Consider the following 27,197-nt stretch of genomic DNA (forward strand, 5'->3'; position numbering starts at 1 on the left):
AAGGCCATCCCACAGAGCCTGCCTGGACCCTCTGCAACCTGGCTTAACTCAGTGCACATGTATAAAAACCAACAGAGTGAAAAATGAGAAAATTTTCAGGATTGTGAACCCATTTCTCAAACTACATGTATGGCCAGAAATTACTGCTATTCATTTGTCAATTCAGTTTAGGGAAAATAAACCAAGGATCAGCTAGGGTTGCCAGCTTCCAAGGTGGGGCCTGGAGTTCTTCCAGAATTACAAATGATCTCCAGACTGCAGAGATCTGTTCCCCTGGAGAAAATGGCTGTTTTGACGGGCAGATTCTATAGCACCACATCCCTGCTGAGCTCCCTGTTCTCAAACTCCCCAAATGTTCAGGAATTTGCCAATCTGGAGTCTGGTAAGCTTAATTACAGCCCAAAAGGAACAAGTCTTGAAGGAGATTCAGGCTTGCTCGCCATGAATGAAGTGAGATAATTAGTTAGTTCTGCTTTTTGCAACAAACCATCATTAGCCCCAATAGATCTGAACTGGCAAATTACAGTTTTTGCTTTCTTTGAAACCCGAATTATAAACCAGAGTTAAGAAAATTGGTTGGCCAAGAGGGGAGGAGAAGGAGGGAGGTACACAAAGGTGAAGGTTCACCAGACTTGTTTAAACAGTGGCAAAACATGGATTGCTGATATGTCTGAACCATACCTGGGTCTGAACTAGGTCCCTGGGTGAACAAGCTGAATCCAAGACCCCTATGCAGGGTTAATTTAATAGGGGTTTTGAGTTAATGCAAATATTCCCCCCCCCCAGCCACTTGCTGGAAACAGTTACATCCATTTCACTCCCTCTTAGAAAAACTTGCAAGTTAGTTACCACTAGTTTTGGCTCTATATGCTTCCGTGCAAATCATGGAATGAGACATAATCCCTTGCACCACTTCTTCAATCCACACAGGGGGAAAAAATCACTGCACAAGTTTTTAAAAGTAAACCATTAAACTGATAAGAATAGACAGCTTATAATGTTTCCTGAACGTCTTTCATGTTTAAAATAGCCACATAACATGCTTCAATAATTAAGTACATTCATCCTTAAAACCAAACAAGCCACTCAGACCTCACAAGGCATTAAGTTCTTAAAGGTTCTAGCCGGCTAATTGTACCCAAAACAAATATGCTTGTGAAAAGAGTTACCAAAGTAAAACACAAAGCTATTGTTGGAGGAGAACAAGATTTGAGTCCGGAAGCACCGGTGTCAGTTTCAAGAGTCAAAGCTCTCTTTGTCAGATACAAGCAGGAATGGGATTCACTGAGCCTTTATATATCAGTCAGAAGTTAGGAAGGGTTTTGCAAAGAAGGGAGTCAGGATGCAAAGGAGGAGAATGTACAGGTTGGTGTATGAAGACTGCAAACCCCTGGCTTGAAAGGGACTGTGCTAGACCTAGCCATTAAAGCTTAATGGTGAAGTAGGGCTGGTTATATGAGCATCTAAAGCTGCTCTGTGCTGAGTCAGACCAAGGGCCTAGCGTAGCCTCCATCAACTGGCCTGAGCTCTCCGAAGTCTCAAGCAGAGAATGCTTTCTTAGATGTTTTAAATGAGGATCGAAACGGGAATCTTCTGCATACAAAGCAGTTTCTCATCTATGGCACTTCCCTACGTTGATGATTAATATATACACACGAAGCTGTCTCATACCGAGTCAGCCCACATAGCTCAATATTTTATTTCATTTTACAAAATTTATACTCCATCTTTCCACCCTCATAAGGGCCACCAAGGCAGCTAACAAATTCAAACACACGCAATAAAACCACATCTTAAAACCACCCTTAAAACAATTTAAACCAGAGCTAAAATATATACAGAAACATACAAAACAAATTGGGCAGGAAGGAAGGATCACTGAAGGAACGACAAACAAAATTCACCCCTGGCGGAACGTGGCAACAGAACGGGACAGCCAAGTCTCCCTGAGGATGAAGTTCCAGAGTTTAGGTACCACTACCGAGAAGGCCTTCTCCCAGGTTGCCACCCACCTAATCTTGGAAGGCGGGGCACTTAAAACAGGGCCTCCAAAGATGACTGTAGTGGTTGTAGGCTCATCGGTGCTGCCAGCACTACCTACTTCAACTGGCAGAAGGTTTCTGAAACAACAGGCAGAAGTCTTTCCTGGCTCGGCAATCTGACATCCTTTTAACTAAAAGAGCCTGGGATTGAACCAGGGCAGAGATGCCTCGATTTAAGTATGCAACAAATCGGTTCTCTAAAATGACGTCATGTATTTGTAGTATAGTCCAGAATGGAGTAAACAGCCAGGCAGTCCTAAAACTGATATGCCCTATGGGTATTTTCTTGAGTAAAAGTGTTTTAAAAGGCAATTCTCAGTTGCTATACAAAGTTTGAAGGAGAAGTCAAAGATAGAACATAAATTAAACATTTCCAACCGTTACTGGTTGGAGGAAGAGCTGCTTAAGTTGGAGGAAGGCTGCAAACTTTGTTCAGTGAAGTGGGGGGATACAGGCAGGAACCTTTCCACTGTATTTTCAGAGCTCATTATTTTCTATAGTCTCCAGGTCACTTTTCATCTAATGCTTTACGGGAAAGGAAATGGCCAATGTTTTATTTAATGTGAAGGGGGAGGAGTCACCCACAAAACTTCCTTGCAGACACCCAAATCCTCACTGCAGGTTACACTACAAGCAAACATATGACATGTTGTCACAAGCACGCATCCCCAAGAGACACCTGGGAGTTCAACCACAAAAACATGTGGCAACACTCACAAGAGCCACATTCTAAGCAAATATTCATACACCAAGGTTCCAAAGCAGAAGCTCTGATAATTTTATTTAAAATTATTCATGTAGTGTAGGTCAACCAGTGGCTATTAGCTATGGTAGTTAGTGGCCTACGTATATACACAGGCAGAATGTCTCTGGAGAATAGATGTTGGAGAGTGTTCACCAGAACATACTGTTGAGTGCCCAGATGCACCAGGCTAGCCAATTCTGCAAACAGATGGTGAAGTTAGGTGGATGTTGGTCTCATACAGCAATACAGGTCTTACATTTCACACACAAAAAAGTTAAGTTGAATCACTTCCTTCTTGTAAACCTGCTTGCCAAACAACACTTGTCAAAACAATGTTTGGTATTTTAGGTGGGTCCTTGAGAAATTTCAGTTGGTGGCGGGGGGGCAAGGAGAAGTGTGACAGGTACTTTATTTGATATAGCAACTGAGAAATAAATTCTCAGTTGAATGCATTCAAATCAGCCAGGCTCCAGCAGGCCAACAGATCTAGATGTCAGCATACAAAACAGAACAATACAGTTATTTAAATGGCATAATTGTGCAAGCATTAAGCATGCCGGTTTCTTTGATTTTTGCCTATTTGATTCAACAGAGATGCTTTAAGTTTCTTGCAGAGGCACTTGAAAACTCGCATCTTATTACAAAGCGTGCTCAAATTCATTCCTCTGACTGCTCCCGAACAACAACAAAGAGAACTCATCTAAGAAGCTTCAGCCAAGAAAACGTTCGAAAGAAGTATTTATTCCAAGCCTACCGTACCAAGAAATGACAGAAGGCTTCTCTCATCTTCCATGCAGGTATCCAGCCACTCGGCTGCATCTCCCGGAGAAAGGAGACTCATTCTCCAGCCAGAAAACTTTTCCATACAGAAGACAATGGCCAAACAAAGCAGGGAAGGGCGGGTGGGGAGATGAGGATGGTCCTGGGAGTCCAGTACTAAGGTTATTGACTGGACTGGACAAAACAAAACAGAAAAGAGGAAAGGATGACCTGGCCTAGGTCTCAACTCCCTAGCTGACCGACCTTTCTGATAAAGAAAGCATGAGGGGCAGCCAGAGGGAAGATTGGGTGCCAGTTTCTCAGCCTGACTGGGAAGACTAAAAACAATGTGATGGAGGGTGGCTTATATTTTAAAACGCTAAAAGAATATCCAAAAATATAAAGCTAATAGAAAGACAAAAGAACTGACTCCAAAGCAGAAAAGATCAGCAAGCCATCCATGCACTTTAAAAACAATAAACGCTAACATATCACTGTCTCCTTTTTAGGTGAAAAAAGGTAAATAAGATTTCAGCAGCTTTGGGTTTCCCCCTCCAGTTTCCCAAAGAAATCTTAAAGACTCTTTAAAGCCCTGTATCAACCAAAGAGACCTGCACGGCCACCAGTCTCCTTCCTGCTTCGGCTGTTATTACTATAGCATCCCAGCCTTTCTTACAATGCATTTGCTCATGCAATGGCAGGTTGATCAATCTGTGAATAGGAAGTGCCCCTCCCCTCCCCACCCCTCTCCCCCTCCCCTCCCGCATGGCGGCTGCATTGATCGACAATAATGGAATCTGTTTCTGACTGCCAGCAGTAGCATTAAGGATATTAGAACGGCTCCTCTTCATCAGAATGCGAAGCAGCAGCCAGCAAGGGGAGGGCTTTGGCCTCCTGAGTTAATAGGGCTCCCCCCTATCCTTTGGGGAGGACAAAGGGGGGGGTGTCAAGAGAAATGAGTTCTGTTAGGAAAAATCAAAGGAGCCACAGCTACAGACAGAGAGTCCGTTTAATTGACAAAAGGAAGGAGCATAACAAATCATTCCCTATCCTTGTCCTGCAGCTGGGCAGGGGGTGCCTGCTTGCAACTGCAGCACAGGACAGCTAACCCAGAGAATTTACAAGATATGTGTTATATGACCTAAAAGGTCACTTTGCAGTTTTGAACAAACGCAAACAATGATGGACCCTGACAAATGAGGGACGCCTAGGCCCCACAAATACTGCTGCTGCTGCTGCTGCTGCTGCTGCTGCTGCTACTACTACTACTAATAATAATAATAATAACAACAACAACAACTGCCTTTGTCCTCCGGCACTAGGCTGATGCTCTGAGAAAACTGCTCTTTAAAGGGACAGGTTCCTTTTTCTCTATTTAAAGCAAATCTACATAAAAAATAGCCTCCTTTGCTAGAGGCTACACTCTGATTTTAGATTGTCTTTTAGCGGCAAAACAGGGAAAGGAAGTAAAGCAGACAAACTTAGGGAATTAAAAAAACAAAACAAGCATCAGCAGCAAAAGAAAAAAAAAGTACATGCATGTAAGATTGCAGTGCTGAAGGGGAGAGAGAACGGCATCAATGTCAATTACATTGGCATCCAGCAGTCCATATGATTTTGATACAGGGCAGATTTTTTTCCTATAAAATATCATCCCAAATGAATATACAAAAAGCACATTTAATGAGGGGAAAGGAGAAATGAATGCCACAAGAAAACATAAGCTTCCTTAGTGGCTCTCTTTCTCAAACTGAAAAGTTCTGATAACAGAAATGACATCAAAAATATCTTCCAGCCCTATGTTTCTCCAAAACCCCCAAACAAGACTGTTTTAGGGCTAAACTAGACATGATGGTGTCCTTGTGGCCACCATGAGGATGCTACTGACATTTTAAAGTTATTAAACATGCCATGAGGGTGGGCCCACAGCACAGCTCTCTTGATTCCTCCCATTTTTTCAAAGGGCAAATGGTCTTGTGTATGGGGGGGGGGAACATCTCCACATCTGATATGGCACAATGGGTGGGGGACAAGAGCACCTCATCCCACATGGCCCAATCAGGATCAAGCCGTTGCAGTATTTTAAAATGACGTTTAAATGGTGGCATCTCAATGTGGCAGCCACAAGGGCACGGTTTTCATGATGCTGTCATTTTCAGCAGGAACTAAATTAAAAGCCCTAAGAACCTTGACATATTGGACACCTTGGTGGTGACATAAGTCTGGGTAAACTAAGGAAATTAAAAGATACCAGGCAGAAAAACTGAACCCAAACACTTGACTTTTCAATTATTTACATTTTGTGGGGGTACTGTCAAGTAATGGGGTGGGGAGAGATAACATCTCTTTTTGGAATTCCCAATATGCACACTGGATTGATCTACTACATAGTTCTATGATATTTAGTACGTCATATCAATCTGTTTAGTATGTCATAACAATCGGTATTGTTTTTCAGCTCTGCATTGGATTTCTGCTTGTTTCAATATTTCTGCTATCCTCATTGTACGGTTTATTGAATGCCCCAGCCAATGTTCATATTGATGTAATCTGCCTTGAGTCTCAGTGAGAAAGGTGGACTATAAATAATGTAAATAAATAAAGGCTATAGGGGTTTGTTTTTTTTACAAAGATGGTGATCGACATGCACATAAATTACGCTTTTTGATATTGAACAAGTCAAGAAGACAAGCATGTCTTCTGCACAGAACTTCAATGAAAATTTTGCCATTTGGTAAACAGCTTCTGTAACTAATCTCTTGTTTAAAAAAGCAACATGATTTGCCCAAGAGTAATTTGCCCAGCTGCAGTTTATAACCATGGTTGATCTATTCCCTAGACTAGAATCTTCCACCTCTTTTCCCTGCGTCGCCCAAGTCTAAGGTTCATTCACATAGTGCTAAATACACAGTTTAGTATTTTGTCTGAATTGAGCCATTGTTTTGTAGCTCCTGTGGGAACCTGATTTAATTAAAAATACACCTTGCAATGGAATGTAAGAAGTCAGCACGTTTCCAGGTCATAGAAACGAAGAAAAGCTTAAAAATATGACTCAGCTCACCTGTTTACAACAGGCAGGTTAAGTACAGGAGAGGTTGTGCTTTGGATACCCCTGCCCCAAACCAATAAAGAATTTAAAGCACTTTTGATTGTGTCTTGTTCTCACAGGCCCATGCTGCCATATTGCATTGACAATGTCTGCAGTTGGATCATTTGAAAATCTCATCAAGGTAAGGACTTTTGTGGCATACTGCCCACCTATGTCAGTGGAGAATATCCTGGCAAGAGATGGTCTCAGTTTTGAGACCACAGTATGCCAATAACATGCTGCTAGTCTGGCCCTCCTAGTCTGGCCTGGCTCTAGTCTTTTCTCCAAAATGAGGATGGTATTTAACTTCATCTAAGCTTAAATCAAACTTTAAAACTGTTAGCCCAAACTGTTGGAGGAAATGTAAAATGAAAGGAACTCCCTACCATATTTGGTGGGACTGTCCAGTCATTCAGGTCTTTTGGAGGGAATTTATGAGGAGATTTTAAAAATTGTTAAAAGGTTTTCCCCCTCATAATGTTAAAGTGTTGTTGTTTGATATTTGGCACAATTGTAGGTTGACAAAAGAACATATAGTTTTGATTTCAACATTGTTGGCAGTGGCAAGGTTGTTAATAGCTAAACACTGGAAATCAGATACCCACCTATGAAGATGCAATGGTATAATAAAATATGGGAGATGTATGTAATGTGTAGAATAACAAACAATTCTTTTTTTGAGGAAGGCGTCATAAATATGTGGAAAGCTAGTCATGAAGAGGGGTTGGAATATGGTGATAGAATATCTCAAGTGTAATAATATTATCCCAAACAGGAAGGACTAGGACGTGTTTCTGAATTAATTGAATTTAAAATTTTGTTATTTCCCTTTCGCTTCTCCACGATTATAAATAATTAAGTTCTTAATTTTAACTTTTCAATTTTAAATCTTTATGATATTATATATATTAGAGTTTTGTATATGTTGTTATGGTTAATTAATAAATTATTGTTATTATTGTTGTTGTTGTTGTTGTTAAAGGATGGCTTCCATAGCACCATCCCAAGTTGTAATGGGCCCAATGCTTGAAAAAAATTCCACTGAACAGAAAACCCATAATCTAGTAAGGGGCTAAATAGGAGGCCCTGTGTCATGAACATATCACTAATTGCTTCAGGCTTAGGGGAGCATACTGTCATCCTACTGTAAGGGTGGTAGACTAATTAGGATGGTCTGCCATCAGAATTGTACAGATCCAATGGGTTTCCAGAACACTCTGGGGGATTCGAATGTTGATTCTGTTGGGGCAATGATGTCAGAGTGGAATGACAGGTTCTCAGACAGAGTCACTGCCCAGTGACTTCTCTTTCCATCCTGTGGGACCCCAGTAGAGCAGGGAGCTGGGGGCCATGAAGCATGCTGGGAGCATCATTGGTGGAAAACTCAGGCAGAACTAGTCACAACACATCACAGAGCTCATCTGCAAACCTATGAAGCTGCAGTGATGGCGGCAAAGAAATCTCTCCCCCACCCCTACACCACTGTATCAGCTGAATCTCATTCATCAGTCCAAAATTGCTAGTGGTTTTTTAATGGACAAATGTGGATTTGGTATATGGAAATAGCTCAGTGGCCTGCTGTAAGACTTCTGATAGATTCTTTGCTTACAATCTGATTGGGATGCCAGTGTGAAGACAGATCCATTACGAGATGTGTCATAAACATCTGTTTGTCACAGTAGCATGGGTAACTATGGATTACTTTCTCTGACTGATGTGGTCAGGGTTCTTGAGGCTGCCGCTTCTTGCAAATTAGATCATTACCCTTCATGGATAGTTAAATTGTACCTGAGGAGGTTACAAAAAGCCTTTGGTGAGGCTAATAAACACCTCATTGGCCTGCTGTCATCGGCCAAGCATGTTGAAGGAGGTTGTTATAAGACCCCTTCTGGGCGAAAATCCCTTCCTTGGAGAACAAGGATTTGGCTAATTACAGACTACTGACTAATACCTCTTCTTTAGGTAAGATATCACAGTGTGAGTGACTCATGGCAAACCTACTTTAGGTTTACCTGAATGACACATCTTCTCTTGACCCTTTTCAATCTGGTTTCTAGCCTGGTTTTGGAAGTAAATCTGCTTTACCGCTGACCATACCATCTTGTTAAACCAGTCAGAGCACAGTTTTGGGATTTCAGATACTGTTTTGTTCTTTTCCATTGGACTGAAGCCTGTGAGTTTCCATTGGGAAACTAGAGTCACCTATACGGGGACTGAAATATGGCGTGCCACAAGACTCTACGTTTTTCCTTATGCTCCTGAATAGCTATAGGAATTATTTGGATCACAGGAGTTAAGGATCATCAACATCTGCTGGAGTCAGCCACCTCTATATGACTTCAACAAGGCCCCCAGCTACAGCCATCTCTGCTTTGAACCTATGCTTAAAAGGTTGGGGTAAAGTGGAAGAGGGTGGACAAGCTAAAACTAAATCAGTTCACGGTGCTGGTTATTACTTTAAAGTTTAGGCAGGCTTGGTCCTCACAGGCAGAGCTTGTGCTTTCTCCAAGGAAGCAACACCACTGCTTTTAATGACATACCAAAGGAAGCATCTACAGCCTGCAGCAATTTTTTCAGAAGACCGTAAGGAACCTATAACCTTTAGTTAAAGGCAGGTCCATTTTTATTCCGAGGACCTGCCCTTAACTAAATGTTGTAGGTTTCTTGTGGTCTTCTGAAAATTTTACTGCAAGCGGTCTTGTAGTTTTGTTATTAATGTGTGGTCTAGTTTTAAATCAATAGTTTTATTGTTGATACTGTTTGTCTTTTTGTATTTGTTTAGATATCTATACCCTATCTTGCTGCCCAATGGGAACCCAAAGCAGCTTACAGCAACCTTCTCCCCTCCTCAGTTTCATCCTCACAACAACAGCCTTGTGAGGCAGGTTTGACTAAGGGTATGTGTGACTGGCCCAAGGTTACCCAGCAAGCTTCTGTGGCAGAGTGGGAATTTGAAACTGGGTCGCCCATATCTTAGACTGACTCTCTTCCCACTACCCCATGCTTGGTTTGTAAGATGCTTTTGAACACTATGATAAAATGGCAACATTTAAAAAATAAATTAAAAAATAGTGCACTTCAAGTCACCTTCTCTCCTCTATAGTCAGTGTTGGTTAATACCCTCACAACAAGTTAAACTTGCTGGCTTACTCTGAATGTGGCAGATGATGCTTTCAGCATTCCCGGGTGGAGATGTTCTGTCAATCATCACCTCTATTTACCTCTCATGTTCTTGCCTGCTTCTCTCCAGATGCTAAGGAAATTACAAGTTTGCTGGCATCAGCTGAGTGCTAAACTCCTCCTCTGCTATGCTGTCATTGGCCTAAAAACAATGATGAGCTACGGGCAGACTGAATCACTAGTACCCTAAAGCAGAGCAGCCTCTTAAAAAGAGCAAATGCCTTGAGGACAATCATTCGTTAGGACTCTATAAGCACTAAGCAGCAACACAGCACAGAGACTGCAAATCTCACTGTTTCCCAAGCACTCCCAATTCCACTGGCCTTGGCCATGTAAATATTAACACACCTACCTTCTTCTTCACCTGGTACCAGAATGAGATCACTTCTTTGATTTCTGCCCTGCCTTCTAAGCCAGGATTCCAAAAGGTGGCTTATGCAAAATGATGAAATGCAATAAACATGGGGCCAAACTGTGATAAGGGATTTAATAGTTTATTAGTCAATGTTTGGTGAATTGTGACGGCCTATGGCTATAGACAATAAACTCTTTTGACTTGACTTAAATAAACATGGGGGTGCATCTTCTAATACAGTGATGCTCTGAGGTGGTATCCCACCGAAACTCCACCCCCCGTTCTCATTAAGCCATTCCAGTCATTCCCAGCCCCTTCCACCAAGCCTTACTCTCCTGACTGCAGAAGATTATTAGATGGCCCAGTTGACAGGCTCTGTGTCTTTTATTTCTCTCCACATTGGCTAGATTTGCTTCTATGTGTTCTTCTTTGATGCATAATGTGGCTATCCCATATGGGCTTCCAGTTGCAATGTATGCAGGGAGTGCCACACTAGATAAAAATTAATTTTACCAATATGTTTGTGTTTGAGAGGACAAGCAGCACAAAGTACCAATATAATCTGTGTTAGAGACAGGTCATTCTCTCTCTCATTTGCCTTGCTCCCTTTTAATTTTTTATCAACTAGTGAGAGATTTTGCACTGAGTCTCAATGGAAGAATACTGTCATGGACTCAATGCACAGCTTTTGGGAGATAGTCATAGAATCATAGAGTTGGAAGGGGCCATACAGACCATCTAGTCCAACCCCGTCCAGTGCAGGATCAGCCTAAAGCATCTGCTGTTTTAAATCATCTCTAATATGTAATAAGGTTCAGCTTCTGGGTGGGTTAGCACTTTAAACATGTAGCTTGCTCACTGAAAACCATGGATAAATGCATCGTACTGGTAGACTAACCATGGAGTTGGCATTGGCAGCAAACCAAGGTTTGCTTCAATGTAAGTATGTGAAACAACCCTGAAGCAATACAGGAAACAAGCTGGGGGCAGTTATGCATTTAGATGGAATCAGTAATTCAGGTCAGGAAAAATAAGAGTTTTGGGGAAAATACAATCTGAGGGGGAAAATGTACCAATGAATCGTTTTTTAAAAAAATGGTTATGCAACTTTTCTTCCAATATGGAATCTAAGCAAGATTACAGTCATCCAAAACAATAAATATACTGGCAAGCCCAGCCTCTGGCCACACAGCAAAATATGATCCCACTAGACGTACATTCCCTTGGACATCTAAAGAGGTTGTGGGGATGTAGCTAACTACTATTGGCAGACAGCTTTCCACCTGGTTAGGGACACCAAATAGAAAGTTTTAAAGCAGGCATAATAATGACAGAAAGTTTGTTTATTTATGGTCTTGCTTTTCTCCCCAATGAGGACCTAAAGCAGCTTACAATATTTCCTCCTCCATTGTATGGGTTTTAATGGCACCCTGTCCGCTATCAGATTGCTCAAGACAATTATGGATCTCTTACCCTGTGTTACTTAGTTCCATTTCGTTCAGGGTTAGGTGCTCTCATCGCAAAAACACTATTTCATCTGCTCCATTTAGCATGAAACAGGTGCAGGAAAAAGGAAGGGGGAAAAAAGGGAGTGCCCTTGCGTCACAACAGAAACTCCCATGGCTAATGAAGGACTGGCATTGTTAGAACTATGAAGAGAATCTCCACCCAACGTTGTTCATAAACAGAGGTCATCAACACGTTGCCTGGAGAGGGAGATTTTAAAGTCAGCATTGTATGTCTCAACGCAGACAGTCCTCGCTGCTTGGAGATGCAGGCCTGGAAACCATGTGATTGGGCTGAACACAGAATGGCAAAAGGAAATGGCCACCAGGCAAGCAAAGGCAAAAGCCCGAATAACTCTTTCATACACATGCCATTGCTTACAGCTAAAGAAAATATGCATATTAAGTTAGAAGGAAGAAATGTTTTGAAGAACACTAAAACATTTGGGGTGCAACACGTTTAAAACTGTGAATATGTAATGATTATATACAAGATGCAAAGCAGCCAGAGTGGTGTAGTGGCAGAGTGTCCAACTAGGATGTGGAAGCTTGCCGGGTGACACACTGTCAGCCTAACCTACCTCACAGGGTTCTTGTTAGGGTAAAACGGGAGAGAAGATAATGATGTTAGCTGCTTTGGGTCCCCTTTGGGAGAAAGGGGAGCCAGTGCGGTGTAGTGGTTAGAATGCTGGACTAGAATCTGGGAGGCCCAGGTCTGAATCCCCACTCTGCCATGGAAGCTGCTGGGTGACCTTGGGCCAGTCACACCTTCTCAGCCTAACCTACCTTACAGGGTTGTTGTGAGGAGACAATGAAGAAGGCAAGAATGTTGTAAGTCATTTTTGTCCTCATTGGAGAGAAAGTTAGTGTACAAATGAAGTAAAATAAAAAAGTAAAGCAGGACACGGCTCCTATGCCTTTAGTAATTGCAGAAAAGATGGCATTTCAGCAGGTACAGCTCCTCGCACACTTCCATTTATCATGTGTAATGAACCCAGAAGGCAAGCTTCGGCATCAGAATATTACATGAAGTTGGCTCAGGGCACAATGAATACTTGCTACAAATCTCATCCAGCCACAAATTCACCCAGTGGCCTTAGGCAAATCTCTATGCCCTCTGCATGGGGAATCATGCTCTGTGGGCAGAATTCCCAGAGAAGTGGGATCTGGATCTAAGCCATAACGTTTGAAAATTGCTCTCAACACATGAAATTCACTGAATTATAAATGCTAACTATAAATGTCCAATAAAAGGGTAGGAAGGTATTTTGCGGGGGAATGGGGAAAGGAAGCCCTGAGGACTAGCAGAGCAGTTGCACATGGGTACCTAGATGTCACTATTCATTTTAGACCAGAGTAACTGATTAAGTTGTATAATACTGTACAACCTACAGCCCGAGGCAGCCTTCTTAAGAAGGTGTAGACAGTTCCTACAGAAACCATAAATTCATTTTTACATGACGGGAAGAGACAGTCCACACACCCCACTGCCCCTAGCACTGGCAATCTTGCACAACCTGCTTCGCTCAGCCAATACAATAACTCACTGGATTGGTTCCTGTTTAGATTTTCACAGGTGACTTTTGCCAATCCTACACTCCTGTGACAGCCCAAGGAACCCTTTGAAATGCTGCTCTTGTGTGTGTGCGGCAGGGAGTATCACTGAAAAACAGGGTTGACAGATGGGATCCAGAATAATACTGGACCCCAGGGAGGGGGTGGCAGCACTCACCTTTTTAAAAAACCAGATATACATACATACAACACGTGAGCACTCTTGCCCCGGCACAATGACATCAGTACCAGAAATGATGTCATCATGCCAACCCCACTTCCGGGTGCCCAGGCTGGCTGGCCACTCCTGGGCAGCATCGTGCAGCTGTGGGAGGCCAGCTGGGTACCTGGCCACTTGGCCACTTCTCCAGGCTGAGGGCAGAGCCGCACGGCCTCAGGCGGCCAGCTGGGGTGCCTGGGCTGGCCGATGGAGCTGCCAGGGGGAAGGGCTAGGTGTCTGGTATTTGGGGAACATTTCCTCTGGTCAGTTCCCCCAAATAGGAGTGAAAATTGGACACTTGCCAATTCTACTAAAAATTGGCCTCATCCTAACACCTGCAAAAACCTAGATATGACCCAGGCAATTTTGTGCGAGACACAAAGGGAGAGACATAGCCTCTCAGATGCACCTTTCTTATTCTGTTCATAAAATGTCATTGTACCTGGCCTCTGCTTTAATGTCCACAACAACAAAGAGTTAATCTTTAGTTTTTGTTTTTTTCTCAAGTACCTCAACTAGCATTCAAACAGGCAGTTCTGCTCATAGGGTAGTTTGCAACCACATGGGAGTAAAACCTCTGGCCCACAGTACAGATGGGCATGAAGATGTTCAGCCTCTCTTCCCAACTTATCAGCAAGCTACCCAGTTGTGAGAACAAACAGTACTAAATTTTAAGAGGTCATCAGTTGCCTCAGTGACTACACGCAGACACATTCATAACCAGCTTAGGTCAAGTGTCTCTTACCTTCTTTACCTTTACCAACTACATGCCAGAGAGGGACCTGCTCAGCAGGAACATTTTTTTTTTTGCCAGAGGGCTGGGAGAAGCTGTAGCTGTTTGTAATTGTTACCAATAAGCCTAGACCATAAGACAGCAACAAACAAGATGGCAGACACCTGCCTGGAGGAGCTTACAATCTAAAATTCAATAAGGATGACTACAGAAGAGAGGGGGAACGATGTAAACAGGAGAGCCATGTGTTTAGTTCAGTGACAGACGTTTACAGGGCTTTTTTTCAGCAGGAATGCAGGGGAACGGAGTTCCGGAACCTCTTGAAAATGGTCACATGGCTGGTGGCCCCACCCCCTGATCTCCAGACAGAGGGGTTTAGATTGCCCTCCGTGCCACTCAGCGGCGCGGAGGGCAATCTGAACTCCCCTCTGTCTGGAGATCAGAGGGCGGGGCCACCAGCCATGTGACCATTTTCTCAGAGGGCAACCCACTGAGTCCCACCACCTCTTTTCCCAGAAAAAAAGCCCTGGACATTTATGTTTTGTTTATATAGAGGCTAAGGCTCAAAAGGGGTTCTTGCCAAAGGCTTTGTGGAAAGAGTGGGTTTTGTGGAGGATTTTAAGCAAGTGAGGTAGCACCATTGTGGGTCTCTGAGAGGAAGTTCCAGGCATAAGGGACAACAAGGGAAAACAGGATGGAATAGGACAACTTCAGACAGGTGAGTGTGCTGTACTGAAGAGTAAGAGCACAGACAGGGACAGAGGAACAGAAACAAACAACAAACATACATACACATAAACTAGAACAACCTGCACTTGTTAAGGGCTTTATTAAACTGGACCACTTCCCAGGATACTCATAAGAAATAAGGGGATTTTTAAAGACAGGAGCAGACTTGCCTAAAGGTGGCTGTTCTCCCTCCACCTTCTATAATTCTCTTTGCTTACCTGCTCTAAGGAAGGGAGGTCACCCATTCAGAAAATTCAGGCCTTAAGTTAGCCACTGTGGAAAAGCATGAGCTAGTTTCGGAAACTATTTTAACACTGTTTTTGCGTTACTAACCAAAGCACCTTTGTAATTAACTCTAGAAATTTGGCAAGAGTTCACTTCTCTCTCCTGCTCAAACATATAGAAAAATAAATTTAGATATATCTGACAGGAGAGTACAGAGATGTATTTTGCCAGGGTTTTCACAGAGCCCTTAGAGGAAAATATTCTAAGATGCAAAGCTGAACTTTTGAGGGTTTCTATAAACTTGTCAGGTTTCCGAAACAGCCTTTATTTTCTTTTTTTTTGCAGAAGAGCAGGAAGCTTTGCCTGGTACAATATGACACCAATTAAAAGTTAATCTTAGCAGCAGCTGGTTGCATATTTTGAGTACAATTTCAAGTGTCATACTAAGGGGGGGGGGAGAAGAGTGCATGTTTACTTTTAAATCAAAGGTCTCTGGAGCTTTGGATTTTAAAATACTATTTTGAAGGCTTGAAAGAATTAAACACGTATAACTATGTAGCCCAATTTCTTTTTTAAAAACTTTTATCTGTCATCTCGGAGTGAGGACATTAGAGTTTACAGAAGGAATGTTGTTAATGAGGAATAAAAAGGAAAAAGCTGTTTTCGACTTTCCGCACTGCATCCATATCTTTTTCAATCAGCTTACTTAAACAAGTTTGTACATTTACAACATCTGCATCACCTGTAAAAACACTGGACAGTCAGTGCCAAAGAATGCTGCGCACATAATGCCTGCAAGGTGATATGTTCCAGTTTGTGTGTGTTGAGAAGGCACAAGCTTTTCAGTAACACAGTTCTTTGGGGATTTCCTGCCTGTGAAATCTGAAGTTGGTACGTTTGCTCCAGCATAATTTGACCTAATAAAATGGCACCTTCCCTGCTTTGTCTGTCTCCTGAGAAACCACAGAAGTATCTAACGCCTTTGCCTGCTCAAGAAACAGAAGGCAGCAAACTCTCCTCTCTTATCCATAAGATCGGGGACAGAGGGGAGAAATAGTTGCCTGGTACAAGGTGGGTAATATAGTAAGCCATTTTTTCAAACAAAAGAAAACAGGAGAAAAAGTTAGTTTTTCGCTTGTTACTTAAGTTTTCACAACACAGATTTTCTCTCTCTGGATCAAATCCTGCCAGGAATACACAACTTTGGTATTTGTTGAAGCACACCATTTCCCCAAAGCAGGAACTTACCTGAAACCTGCATGCTGTGATCTCACCAGTGCCTCACTCATGGTCCTGTCAGCATGCCAGCCACAGTCTAACACCACCAGTTCTGGCCACCACGCTCCTTGTTCGTCCTCTGTCTCGGACGGGTGGGAATGAAGAAAAGCCAGCACATACATACACACACCCCAAGAGGCCAAGCCAAGCCTCGTTATTCAGCGCCTTGGCTGGGGGGCAGTCAAACAATAGCTGCCCTTTCTCCTGCTTTCATTCTCTTCTACTGCCTGGGAGTGTGCAGGAATCCCTGTGTGCGAACAGAGGCAATCTAACAGGGATGGACGCTTCATTTTCCTCTCCCAAAAGGGGTGTGTGCATGCAAGAGCAGGAGGTGGTTTCAGGCAGCCAAAACATGAGCTCAGCTCATGAAAAACCGACGCACTTCAATGCTGCTGTGTGACAATTGACACAATGCCTTTGCTAAACTCATGGAAATCTGAATGAAAGAGGAGGGACAATTTTTTTTAAAAAAATATCAGACTTATTAACTGGAAGGGAAAACACCAAGTCAAAAAAGGTTCATGCAAAACTAGAGCCAAGTGGATAACTATTTCCACCCCTGCACTTCCTCACTAACTCTGGGAAACAAACAGCTCCCAACAAGCAGTTGTAAGATAGATAAGATGCACAAGCTACCTATTCCACTTGATCTCAGGTTTCAAAGTGGAGCTTTTAAAAAGTGTCACAAGACAGGCTAGGAACATTCCCTCACTGTCTCTGAAAAGTAAAAGAATAAAACACTGCACGTGACAATTTCATTCACAGTATCTGACACTATGGAAGGAAAGTATCCCCTTTTTAATTTAAGAATGAAAGGGGGGGGGTCAACATTCCAGTTTTTGCTGTTCATATACTGCTTTAAAGACATAATGCTACTGCCAGACACAGAGAATAAGTTCCAGTAATTTTTTTTAAAATAGATTGACTGCCAGCAGAATCCCACCTGTGTATCCTATGATTAAAGCAAAAGATCTAAGAAAAATGGGTATGGTCTGTATGCATTGCCAAGTGCCACAATTTAAACACGGGCTGAAGACAAACAGAACATGTATTATCGTCTCCTGCCATCTGTGATTTTTCAAAGTTTGGACATTTCTATTTTCTTCCTCCTAGTCCTCTGGTTCTTGTAGCTTGTGGAGAGCCATGTTCACAGTCAATGAAAAGAAAGAACCATATCCCTGGCATGAGGTCTGCAGTTCAGGGAAGCCTGCAGCTTATCCGTTCCTCCAGCAGTGGCTGTTTCAAAGTGAGGAACCAACTAGCAACCACAAGTGCCACTGACCAAGGGTCTTGCCTGTTTCCTGGAACATGGGCGAAGGGTCACAAGGGTCTGAGAAGAGCCAGAGGTGGCATGTCAGAAAACCGCATGGGGCAACTGAGTAAGTATCACTGTCCTAGTTCTTTGGTTTGCAGTACAATCTCTTCCTCACTGTGTGACTCTCCCCTTTGTATGCCACAACCATCTCCCTTCTCCTACCCCACCACCTCAGAGCCAAGCTACAAGTGATGAATGGCACTTGAACGGCAAGTGAACAGACTCACGAGTATTCCTCCCTGTTCACTTGCGCTCCACTTGATCACATAGTGGAGCACAAGTGAACAGGGAGGAATACTCGTGAGTCTGTTCACTTGCCGTTCAAGTGCCATTCATTACTTGTAGCTTGGCCCTCAGACATTTCTGAAAAGATTCGGTTTTACTTCTAATGCAGCAGTCTTTAAGCCCAAAGATCTCTGTCTCCCAGAATAGCAGGTCTGATGATCTAAACAAAAGCCCCAGAACAAATCATGCCGAAAGTGTCCTCGTACAAAGCTAAGCAAACAAGTAAATACAAGGTGTTAAGCTGCATCCACCTCCTTACCAAAACCTCAATATATAAAAGCTAAAATCACTGCAGGCAGCACACTGGACTTTGATTGGATTGCTACGTCAGCCATGAAGCTCACTGACTTTGGGCTAGTCTTTAAATCAGACATCACACCAAACCACGGCTAATGTATCTTAACCAAAGAATCTCCATACATCATTCTTTGCCATATATGGTGGAGCTGCCTGAAAATACAAATATGTTGGGGGAAAATTCATTTAAGTAATCAAGAAAATTATTAATCTTACAGTTCCTATTAATCCATTCATTATATTCCTTTTGGGGGCGGCGGCGGCGGGCGAGATTGGTATTTCAAAAACAGACTGAGTTAGTAATCAGTGTATTGACAGATGATAAGATTAATACCCAGGAACTGGTAATGACCCAACCCAAGTCACCATCCATTAAAAACTGAAAAATAGCTAAGATGCCCGAGTCTATGCATCCTAGAAAAAATAAGATCTCATGGAATAATTTTTTACCCTTGCTGGTCATTCATGAATTTTATGATGTAATTTAAGTAGTAAATTTCCTGATGCACTTGCCTCAAGAAAAAGCCTGTTATATATGGATTTTATTTTCCTCTTACAGTTATGTTGAGTTACTTTTATTTTTCTTTTCTAACTATGGTTTCTTTTGTTTTAATAATAATAAAATAGACCTTAACTATGGTTTGATCTGATGTCTAAATTAATGAGCAACGGCCTGCAACTGGGCAGTAAACTAGAATCAGAAAGCATGGTATGAAATGGCTGCAAACTGTGCTTTGGACTAATCATGGTTTGGCATAATGTCTAAAATCAAGAAATCATAGTTAGGGCGAGGGCTTTGGGGGGTTATTGCCCCACAGCTTTGCTGTTCTCTCCCACAGAAACTGAGAATGGCCATTCCCCAAAAGGCCGTCTGACTGGTTTGAAACCTGCTATTTCCAGAGGGCCTTTGAGCATGGCGTGCAGGAGGTCTGACATCATCAGCATTTTGTGTTTTATTGATGCTTATGGTATTATGTTGGCTTATTGTATTTATTTACTCTAACAGAATTTTTATTGTATCTTATGCATTTGTATTGTAAACAGCCTTGGGGACTTTCTGTTGAAAGGCAGTATGCAAATAAACCAACCAAACTACAGTACACCCTGGAATTATCCAATGCTATAGAGTCTTATATAAAAACTTTCATACTACAAATTCTGAGTGACGAAAAACCTTGTCTTATAAAGCATTTCACTCATTTCAAGGGAAAATATTTCAAAGGAGTTTTTTTAGTGCTCTCTCCCAAATAGTCCTTGGGAAAGAAAGTTTCTTTTCTTGATGTTTTCTTTTCAACATTGGAACAATGTATATTCAGTTTTCCGATTTTTCTGAACATTTCACAGAAAGATTTTTCCAACTAATGTGAAAAAGCCATAAACTTTCTGTAATTTGGGGGCACATTTCTACATGCAAGAAGTTCTAAGCTTCAAGTTTTCTCAGGACGTGTTAACCAATAATTCCTCCTTACAATATGCATTCAGTCCAAAATGAGAAAACTTTTGAATTCCATCATAAACAGCAGAATATTTCTCGAATGCACATTTTAGATTAAATGAGCCGTACAAATGAGCTAAGTACCAGTTTCATATCACTTTTAATTGTACTTATTTTTAGTAACCTGAGAGGCTGAGATCTCCATTCCTCAACTCTAAACTTGTTTATCCCGCAGAGAAAAGGGGGATTCTTGAAATACCAACTGCAGCTTCCTAAAACGAGCTACTTCAGGGAACTGGCCTTCTATAAGCCTTATAGTGACAGGGAATGAACAACTACACAAACTTTTTTGCAGATACTGCATAGCAAGCAAACTCATTTGGAACAAACTTGGGGAAAAATGAAAACGCAAAGGCAGTTTCATACCCCAATATTAAGCTTCCCATAAAACCTAACACTAAAACATGCAACATCAAAGCTGCAGCACAACTGTATCATCTTCCATTTAAACAAAAGATCACCTATGCAAAGTGCCCCTGAGATAGGAATATATACAAATTACTTTAGAACAGGAAAAGATTATATAGTGACAAGAGATATGCAAACCAAACAATTGCCTAGTGACCAAAGGAGTACCTAGCCTCAGATATAATGACAAGCAAGAGTCAGATCAGAGTACGCTAGCCAGTAACTTGCTGTTACTGAAATAAGAACTGCTGAAAGTGCTGCCCATACAAGGGAAGGAGAGGGGAAAAAACAGGACACCCATCCAGCTGATTGAGATCTTATGCCTGAGCATCTGCCCCAACCCTTCTGTGTAGGCACCTTTAATGTCTGAGGTTCCCACAAAGGCAAGACTAAAGGGATCCTGACCTATGACTCTCAGATTGCAGCCTTGCTTGATAAGAGATGAAGTGATTCTAAAAGATTAGATCGTAGTCAGTTTTCCTGGGTATTTTGCTCCCCAAACAGCAGCAAGGGGGAGAGATAGAGAGGCAATGAGAGCAACTTTTACTATCTAATATGGCTATCTTCCTGGACTTTGTTCGCTAAAAGTCTAGAGCAGCAGTCCCCAACCTTTTGGCACCAAGAACTGGTTTCGTGGAAGACAATTTTTCCACGGATGGGGGGGATGGTTTCAGGATGATACAATTGTGCACTTAATTTCTATAATTACATTATATAATGAAATAATTATACTAACCACAATGCAGAATCAATGGGAGCCCTGAGCTTGTTTTCCTGCAACTAGACGGTTCCATCTGGGGATGATAGGAGGCGGTGGCAGACACAGTATAAGGCCAGTACTCACGGACCGGTCGTTGGAGAGGGCAGCAGCAGCCAGCAGGCAGCCGCAGCACATAGAGCTGCCCAACAGCCACACCGTCACAAGGTCTATATTTTTTAGCGCAACTGTGCGGGCAGGAGGCCAGTGGTGTTTCTCCACTCTCCAGCAGCGGACATGCTACCAGAGGAGAGGAAGAGGCAGGCAGAGGCAGAGTGGGACAGATGGCAGGCGATGGTCAGGGCGGCTGGCTGCCCAGCGGGCCTGGGGGTGACCTCAGGAGGCAGAGGCAGACTGGGGCAGGTGGCACTCAGGGTGGCTGGCTGCCCGGCAGGCCCGGGATTGACCCGGCACACAAAGGCGCGAGGGCAGGCAGGGCAGCAGCAGCAGCTCCAGCAAGCGGAGCCACACCGACCACAGCACGAGGTACCAACTGCGCGTGTGCTGGCTGGGAGCGGAAGGAGAGACCCAGAGGCATGATGGGAGTCAGCCAGCCAGCCAGCCAGGCAAAGTGATATTTCTAATGAAAAGTGCAGGGCCAGCCAGGTGAGGCGCAGCTGCCCCTCCCAAGACAGTGACCGTCTACCTCGCTTGCTCCCTGGAGCCGGCTCTGCACTCGCCCGCCAGTCACTTCCTGAGCGGCCCGGTTGCTAACCGGCCACGTACCAGGACTGGTCCACGGCCTGGGGGTTGGGGACCCCTGGTCTAGAGAACACAATATCTCTCTTGAAGAAGAAATTGCATCTGCCTTTTTTTGGGGGGGGGCTTTTTTATTTAAATAGCATTTACAGTTACAGATGCCAACTTAAAATGGAATAGAACACTGCAACCGTGTCTTCCTGCAGTTAACCTGCTGTGACCCTCAAAATGCAGCTCCAAGCTATTTCAAGCCTCTGTACAAGCTCAGCTAGCATCAAAGGTGTCTGCTACAAGTGCAGAACAATACAGAAACATCACATAATAGATCCACCAAAGACACTCATTCATCACACAGCTTGTATTGGACTGAGTATTAAGACTTGGGCACCCTTATACCTAGGTTAATCTTCTTGCTCAGACAGCATGTGCTTTAACCATAATAAATAAATATATTTCAAAAACTGAATGTCGGCGTCTCCTTGCCTGTAAATCTGTTAAATTGGCCACTGCCCGCTCCAGACCATTTTCAGCAGCAGCTCCCACTTTGCAGAATACTTTGCCCAAATACATTAGGAAGGGGTCCTAATTAATTACTTTTAGGAAATTGTACAAGGCAGAGCAGTTTAGCAGAATAATAACAACATTCGATTTATATACTGCACTTCAGGACAACTTAATGCCCGCTCAGAGCAGTTTACAAAGTATGTCATTATCCCCACAACAAAACACCCTGTGAGGTGGGTGGGGCTAAGAGAGCTCCTGAGAGCTGTGACTAGCCCAAGGTCACCCAGCTGGCTGCAAGTGGAGGAGTGGGGAATCAAATGCGGCTCTCCAGATTAGAGTCCCGCGCTCTTAACCACTACACCAAACTGGATGGGGGCTATAATTTGAATGACTGTGCATGCTAGGAACTGACCTTTGTGATAGCTGCGTGTATGATATATTACGCTATATATCATTTTAATTGGTTTTTTTAAAAAATCCATTGTTACCAACTTTAAGCCCTTTGCCAGAGAAAGGAAGAATAAAACTATTATCATAAAGAAATAAAAGTATTAACCAATCTCACCCCCCCCCCCCCGCTGCAACTATGGAGAATTTCACTGATCACACCTTTGTCCTGATCCCTCATGCCAATGATCTTAACCACCAATTTTATCTTTACAGCACTGTGAGAAAGTCTGGGAAAGACAATGACTTGCCTCAGGCCACCCAAACAGTTCCACAGCTGGTTTAAGAAAAATACTTATAGAGGAAAAAGGAGAATGCTGCACCTAAATTCACACTAACTTCCAGACATGCCAGGAAGGCAAAACTTGGCATAGCTACAGTTTGCTGATTGTGCTTGACAGGTTCTCTATACTTTGGTCTCAGCATCACTCCAGGCACTGCTATCCGTCATCAATCCTAATTGGCTCTGCCTGGCATTTAAGCAGCATTCCAACAGCTAATGGCCAGCTACAAATGCCAATAATTGTTCCCGCTGTCTCAGGGATGGAAATCATCAAATTCGGTGTGTTCATATTACATGTTCCAGAGGAGAGGCTGCCACTCATGCTGAAGCATTTGGAAGACCCCCGTGTGATTTTTCCAAGACACTCATTATAAATACATAAAATATGTATCTGTCACAACTCGATACTTCTACAGAAAACATCTGCTTTCATGACCCAAGAACTCAAGAGCTGACCACGGAACAATGTATAGTCTACTTTTCTCAAAATTACTCTTATTTTTTTCTGTTGCGTCCATCTCCAGCAGTTTTTCATGGTTTAAAAACCAAGAAAGTAGCAAACGAAAGTGAAATTGTTCCCATTAGCCCAGCAAGTGAGGGACTTCATTTGAATTTTATCCTGCAATTTTATCTTAATTTTATCCTGGAATTCCTCCATGGAGCTCAGTTATCCCATACTGTGTTCACACAGAAATCTGTAAAATAGACTGTGCTAAGGAAAAGAATTACTCCCTTGGGCCATTTTGTGGCTGAGCAGCGGCTTGGACCAAAGTCCAATGCTCTATTTATTACATCATACTGGAGCTCAATGTGGTCGGCATTGTGTCATAAGCACTTGCAGGATGGTGCCTGTGATATCCCTGTTGATACGAGCCCACGTGGCTCTTATCCATACGGTTCTGCAATCGGAGGGATAATCTTTCCAAGGGTCAAAAGGGATCGCTGCAAGGAGAGAAAAGCAGGGGAAACTGGCATCTGCCAACACCTTCCTCTGGTGGACTGTTGGATCCAAGGCATAACTTAGCCAAGAAGATTGGTGGTTTTCTTCTTCTTACAAATAACTAACACAGGTAATTGTGTATTTGGCAATGGTAGACTCTTGGATGGTGTGCTGAGAGATTATCAGTGAAATCCTAAGCACTCTAGTCTAAGCTCATTGAAGTCAATGGGCTTAGACTGGAGTAACTCTGCTTAGGATTTCACTGTATGAGGCAGGAAGAGGTTGTTAAGTATTGACTGCGATCAAGGAGAGTCCAATATTACTACTAGAAGGAGACTCAAGATGGCATTGGAAGCAATTACTGCTTAGGCATCAAGGTTCCATACAATGTGTTTCCTGGCACTTCTTCCCCAAACGAAAGGGTCAGTTGGGATTTCTTCTATCTCACTGAAGTGAAATGTTTCCGAAGAGCCCTTTGTATGTGCAGGGAGCACCAATTCAGAAACAGCTATCTTCATTACAGGAGGATGCTTGGCTTACATGCTTCCAACATTTTTGTGACTAGCCTCCACCCCATGGCAGCCATTTTGTGATGGTACCAGCTCAATTTTCTCAAAATTCCGAAGTGCCCACAGGTTCAACAACACTGACCCCCCCACCCAGCTTAATGGCAGTATCCTTTTCCTGCTTCTTACCACCCAGACAACTGCTGATGAACAGGTGGTTAGTAAAATGTGTTTTCTGTTAATACTTAATAACTTTTGCAGACTCATTTGCCTGGCTGGAAATGTCTCAGAGTGGAATAAAAATCATGAATGAAGGTTCTTTTAACGCTGTATTCTGGATATGGTCCCAGTTTTACTTTACAAAACTGCAAAAAAAAATTCCCAGATTAAGCAAGCCTAATCTTTCTGCAAAAAATCTGGGAAGTCATTTGATGCATTGAACGATATGGAAAGGTGGGGTAGAAACGTTTTCAATGAATAAAATAAATAATAAGAAAATAAATGTGGGAAATACTTTATAGGCTGTTTTGGGATTCAGACTCCCATAGTGGTTGCCTTTGCAGGCTGCTTTTATTTTGACAGGCTACATTTCCAGTCACCCAGGCTATCCAACATGAGAGCAAGGGAAACAGAGTCACAAAATGGCAGGACGTATTGTGGGCAGAGGGAGTAGCCTACCAATGTGGGATACACGAGTTCTCTCAAATCTGAAGACCACTTAGAAGGAGCAGTCGACTTTTGAACAGTAAAAATAAAAGTTAGACACTAATAAAAAACGAAGGCACAGCAGGAGGGGACAGGCTGGAAGCTGCAGCCATGTGTGGGAACTGGGAAAAAACTGTCCCCCTCTTGTCTCTACTGCAAGTGGAATAGGAAGTGGAGGGGGCAATTTTGTTCTCAACCTTGTCCTTTACTGCAGTCCCCTGAGCCATGTGTCTGCGTGTCCAAAAGACTCCCACTATCTCTGGAATCATCTTTCCAGGGTTTAAAAGAATCTGGGGAGGGGGTGGGGGAATCTATACTCCTGCTGACACATTGCTGGATCCAACCCTATGTATTTTTACAGCCAGCTCACCAAGATTAGAATAAATACCTTTTCTTTTTTCAATGCTTCCCTGGAAACAATACAGAAACAAACAAACAAAAGTCTTGAAATGCACACTGATAAACATAAGCCTTCAGCATTCAGCCCAAAAAAGCACCTTCTTGGACAACAAGTGGAATCCTAATGGATACTAATCGCTGCTAGCGCTTGCAGACCTCCGCCTCCCAGAGGCTTCTTCAGGGACATGGGGGATTTGTATGCGACTTGGAGGTGCCTGTTATGAAAGAGCTGACTGTGAACTGCAAAGGAGTTCAAGATCCGGCTTTCCCTCAGCGGCTTTATTATATTTCTTTTCAGTAAGTGATCTCCCTGCTGAGCTGTTGAAACATTTTACACTTCCTTTGCTGATATAATCTATAGCAAGGAACTATTCTTTCCTCACTGGCATAAAGAGAGCCATCTGTTAAGGTGAAGATACCATGTTTACAAAACTATCGTCTAATCATGGTGGAATGAGTTTCTACCTTGTGTTTAAGTAGTTTCACAAATTAAGGACTTACTCTAGAATTTATCTTTCAAACAGAGTGTGTTAATCAAATCCTCAGAGATGCATCAGGATGACAAGATCCAATAAAAAAAAATCACAGATGCACACACCCTCTGCTTCAGCAACTTTTTAAGAATAGGCGTACAAGCCAGAGGCACTGCAAAGATTAATTAGCATGTGTGAATATATCACAAAAATCATCAGATAGGATGACCGCACATATATAAGCAGGTAGAGTGTCCTCCTTTGATGGTCTGTTTTGGCAATGGCTCTTCCAATTCTCAAGGCGGAGGTCTTTCCTTGCTATCCAAGATCCTTTAAGTGGAAATACTGGGAACTGAAACTAGGATTCTGTGCATGCAACAAATTTATTCCATCACTGGCCTATGAGCCCCCCCCCTCAATAAAATAGTTAAGGCTGTAATCCCATGCATACTGCTGGCTTAACAATACTTATCTAGAAATAAGACTTACTGATCTCAGTGGGACTTTTGAATAAACATATGAAGCTGCCTTGTAATGGGTTACACAGTTCCTTAGAGACTTCCACAGGAAACTGAATATGTTTGCTTAAATACATTTATGAACCTGCCTTTTGATCAAGACGCCCAAGGAGGTTTATGACGTAAAATTTGAAAACATAAAACAAACAGTGGAAGTTGCCTCAGACCTTTGGCTGTCTTTTCAGGAGTTGTTAGCGTTAATGCTGGAACTGCGTCTCCTGGTTTCTCTCAGGCCCTTCATGGCTCCTTCAAAAGCTGATGGCATCAGCTCCCTGGCCCAGGCCTCTCCGCTTTTATATTAATGACACTGCTTCCAAATAATTATGTTCACGTTCCATTCAGACAGGACATTGACAGTTAATACTAGACATGGGCATGAACCGCATTACGAAGCAAAAAAACCCACGAACTGCCTGATCCGTCTGTTCACGAACCAGCAGTTCGTGAGGGTCCATGGCTAACGAACCAGCATTCGTTGGAAGCCCAGTTTATTGTGTTCGCCCGCAGTTTGTGAAGCCAGTCAGGCACCATCAATCAATTCCCTTGGAAATGGAGCTGGGGGAATGCCTGAACTCTGTCTGCACTCCTTCTGTTGTCCTGGAAACCCGAATCGAAGCCCAGCTTACCTTGATCGGCAGGTCTTCCTTCCAACCATGGAGCTGCAAATTGGTTACAATTGGTTACATGGGAGAAGACACCCGGGGGGGAGGGGGAAGGGGGGTGTTCTGTAGCCATGGGGACTCCAATCTCATC

General features: G+C 42.9%; 1 protein-coding gene across 6 annotated transcripts in view; it reads right to left on the reverse strand.

Annotated features, from left to right (window-relative positions):
• The window catches only part of RASAL2 (RAS protein activator like 2), a 271,541-nt gene that overhangs the window by 91,899 nt on the left and 152,445 nt on the right, over positions 1-27,197 (reverse strand). Inside the window, exon 1 of one of the 6 annotated variants that reach the window (XM_054980120.1) lies at positions 16,384-16,680. The exons of the other annotated variants lie outside the window; for them this stretch is intronic. Coding sequence (XP_054836095.1) covers positions 16,384-16,396 — 13 coding nt within the window. The 5' untranslated portion in view covers positions 16,397-16,680. Of the gene's footprint in view, positions 1-16,383; positions 16,681-27,197 lie in introns of those variants that run through there. 6 annotated transcript variants of the gene reach the window in all.

This window comes from Eublepharis macularius, chromosome 5 (assembly GCF_028583425.1).
Source record: "Eublepharis macularius isolate TG4126 chromosome 5, MPM_Emac_v1.0, whole genome shotgun sequence".
Lineage (NCBI taxonomy): Eukaryota > Metazoa > Chordata > Lepidosauria > Squamata > Eublepharidae > Eublepharis > Eublepharis macularius.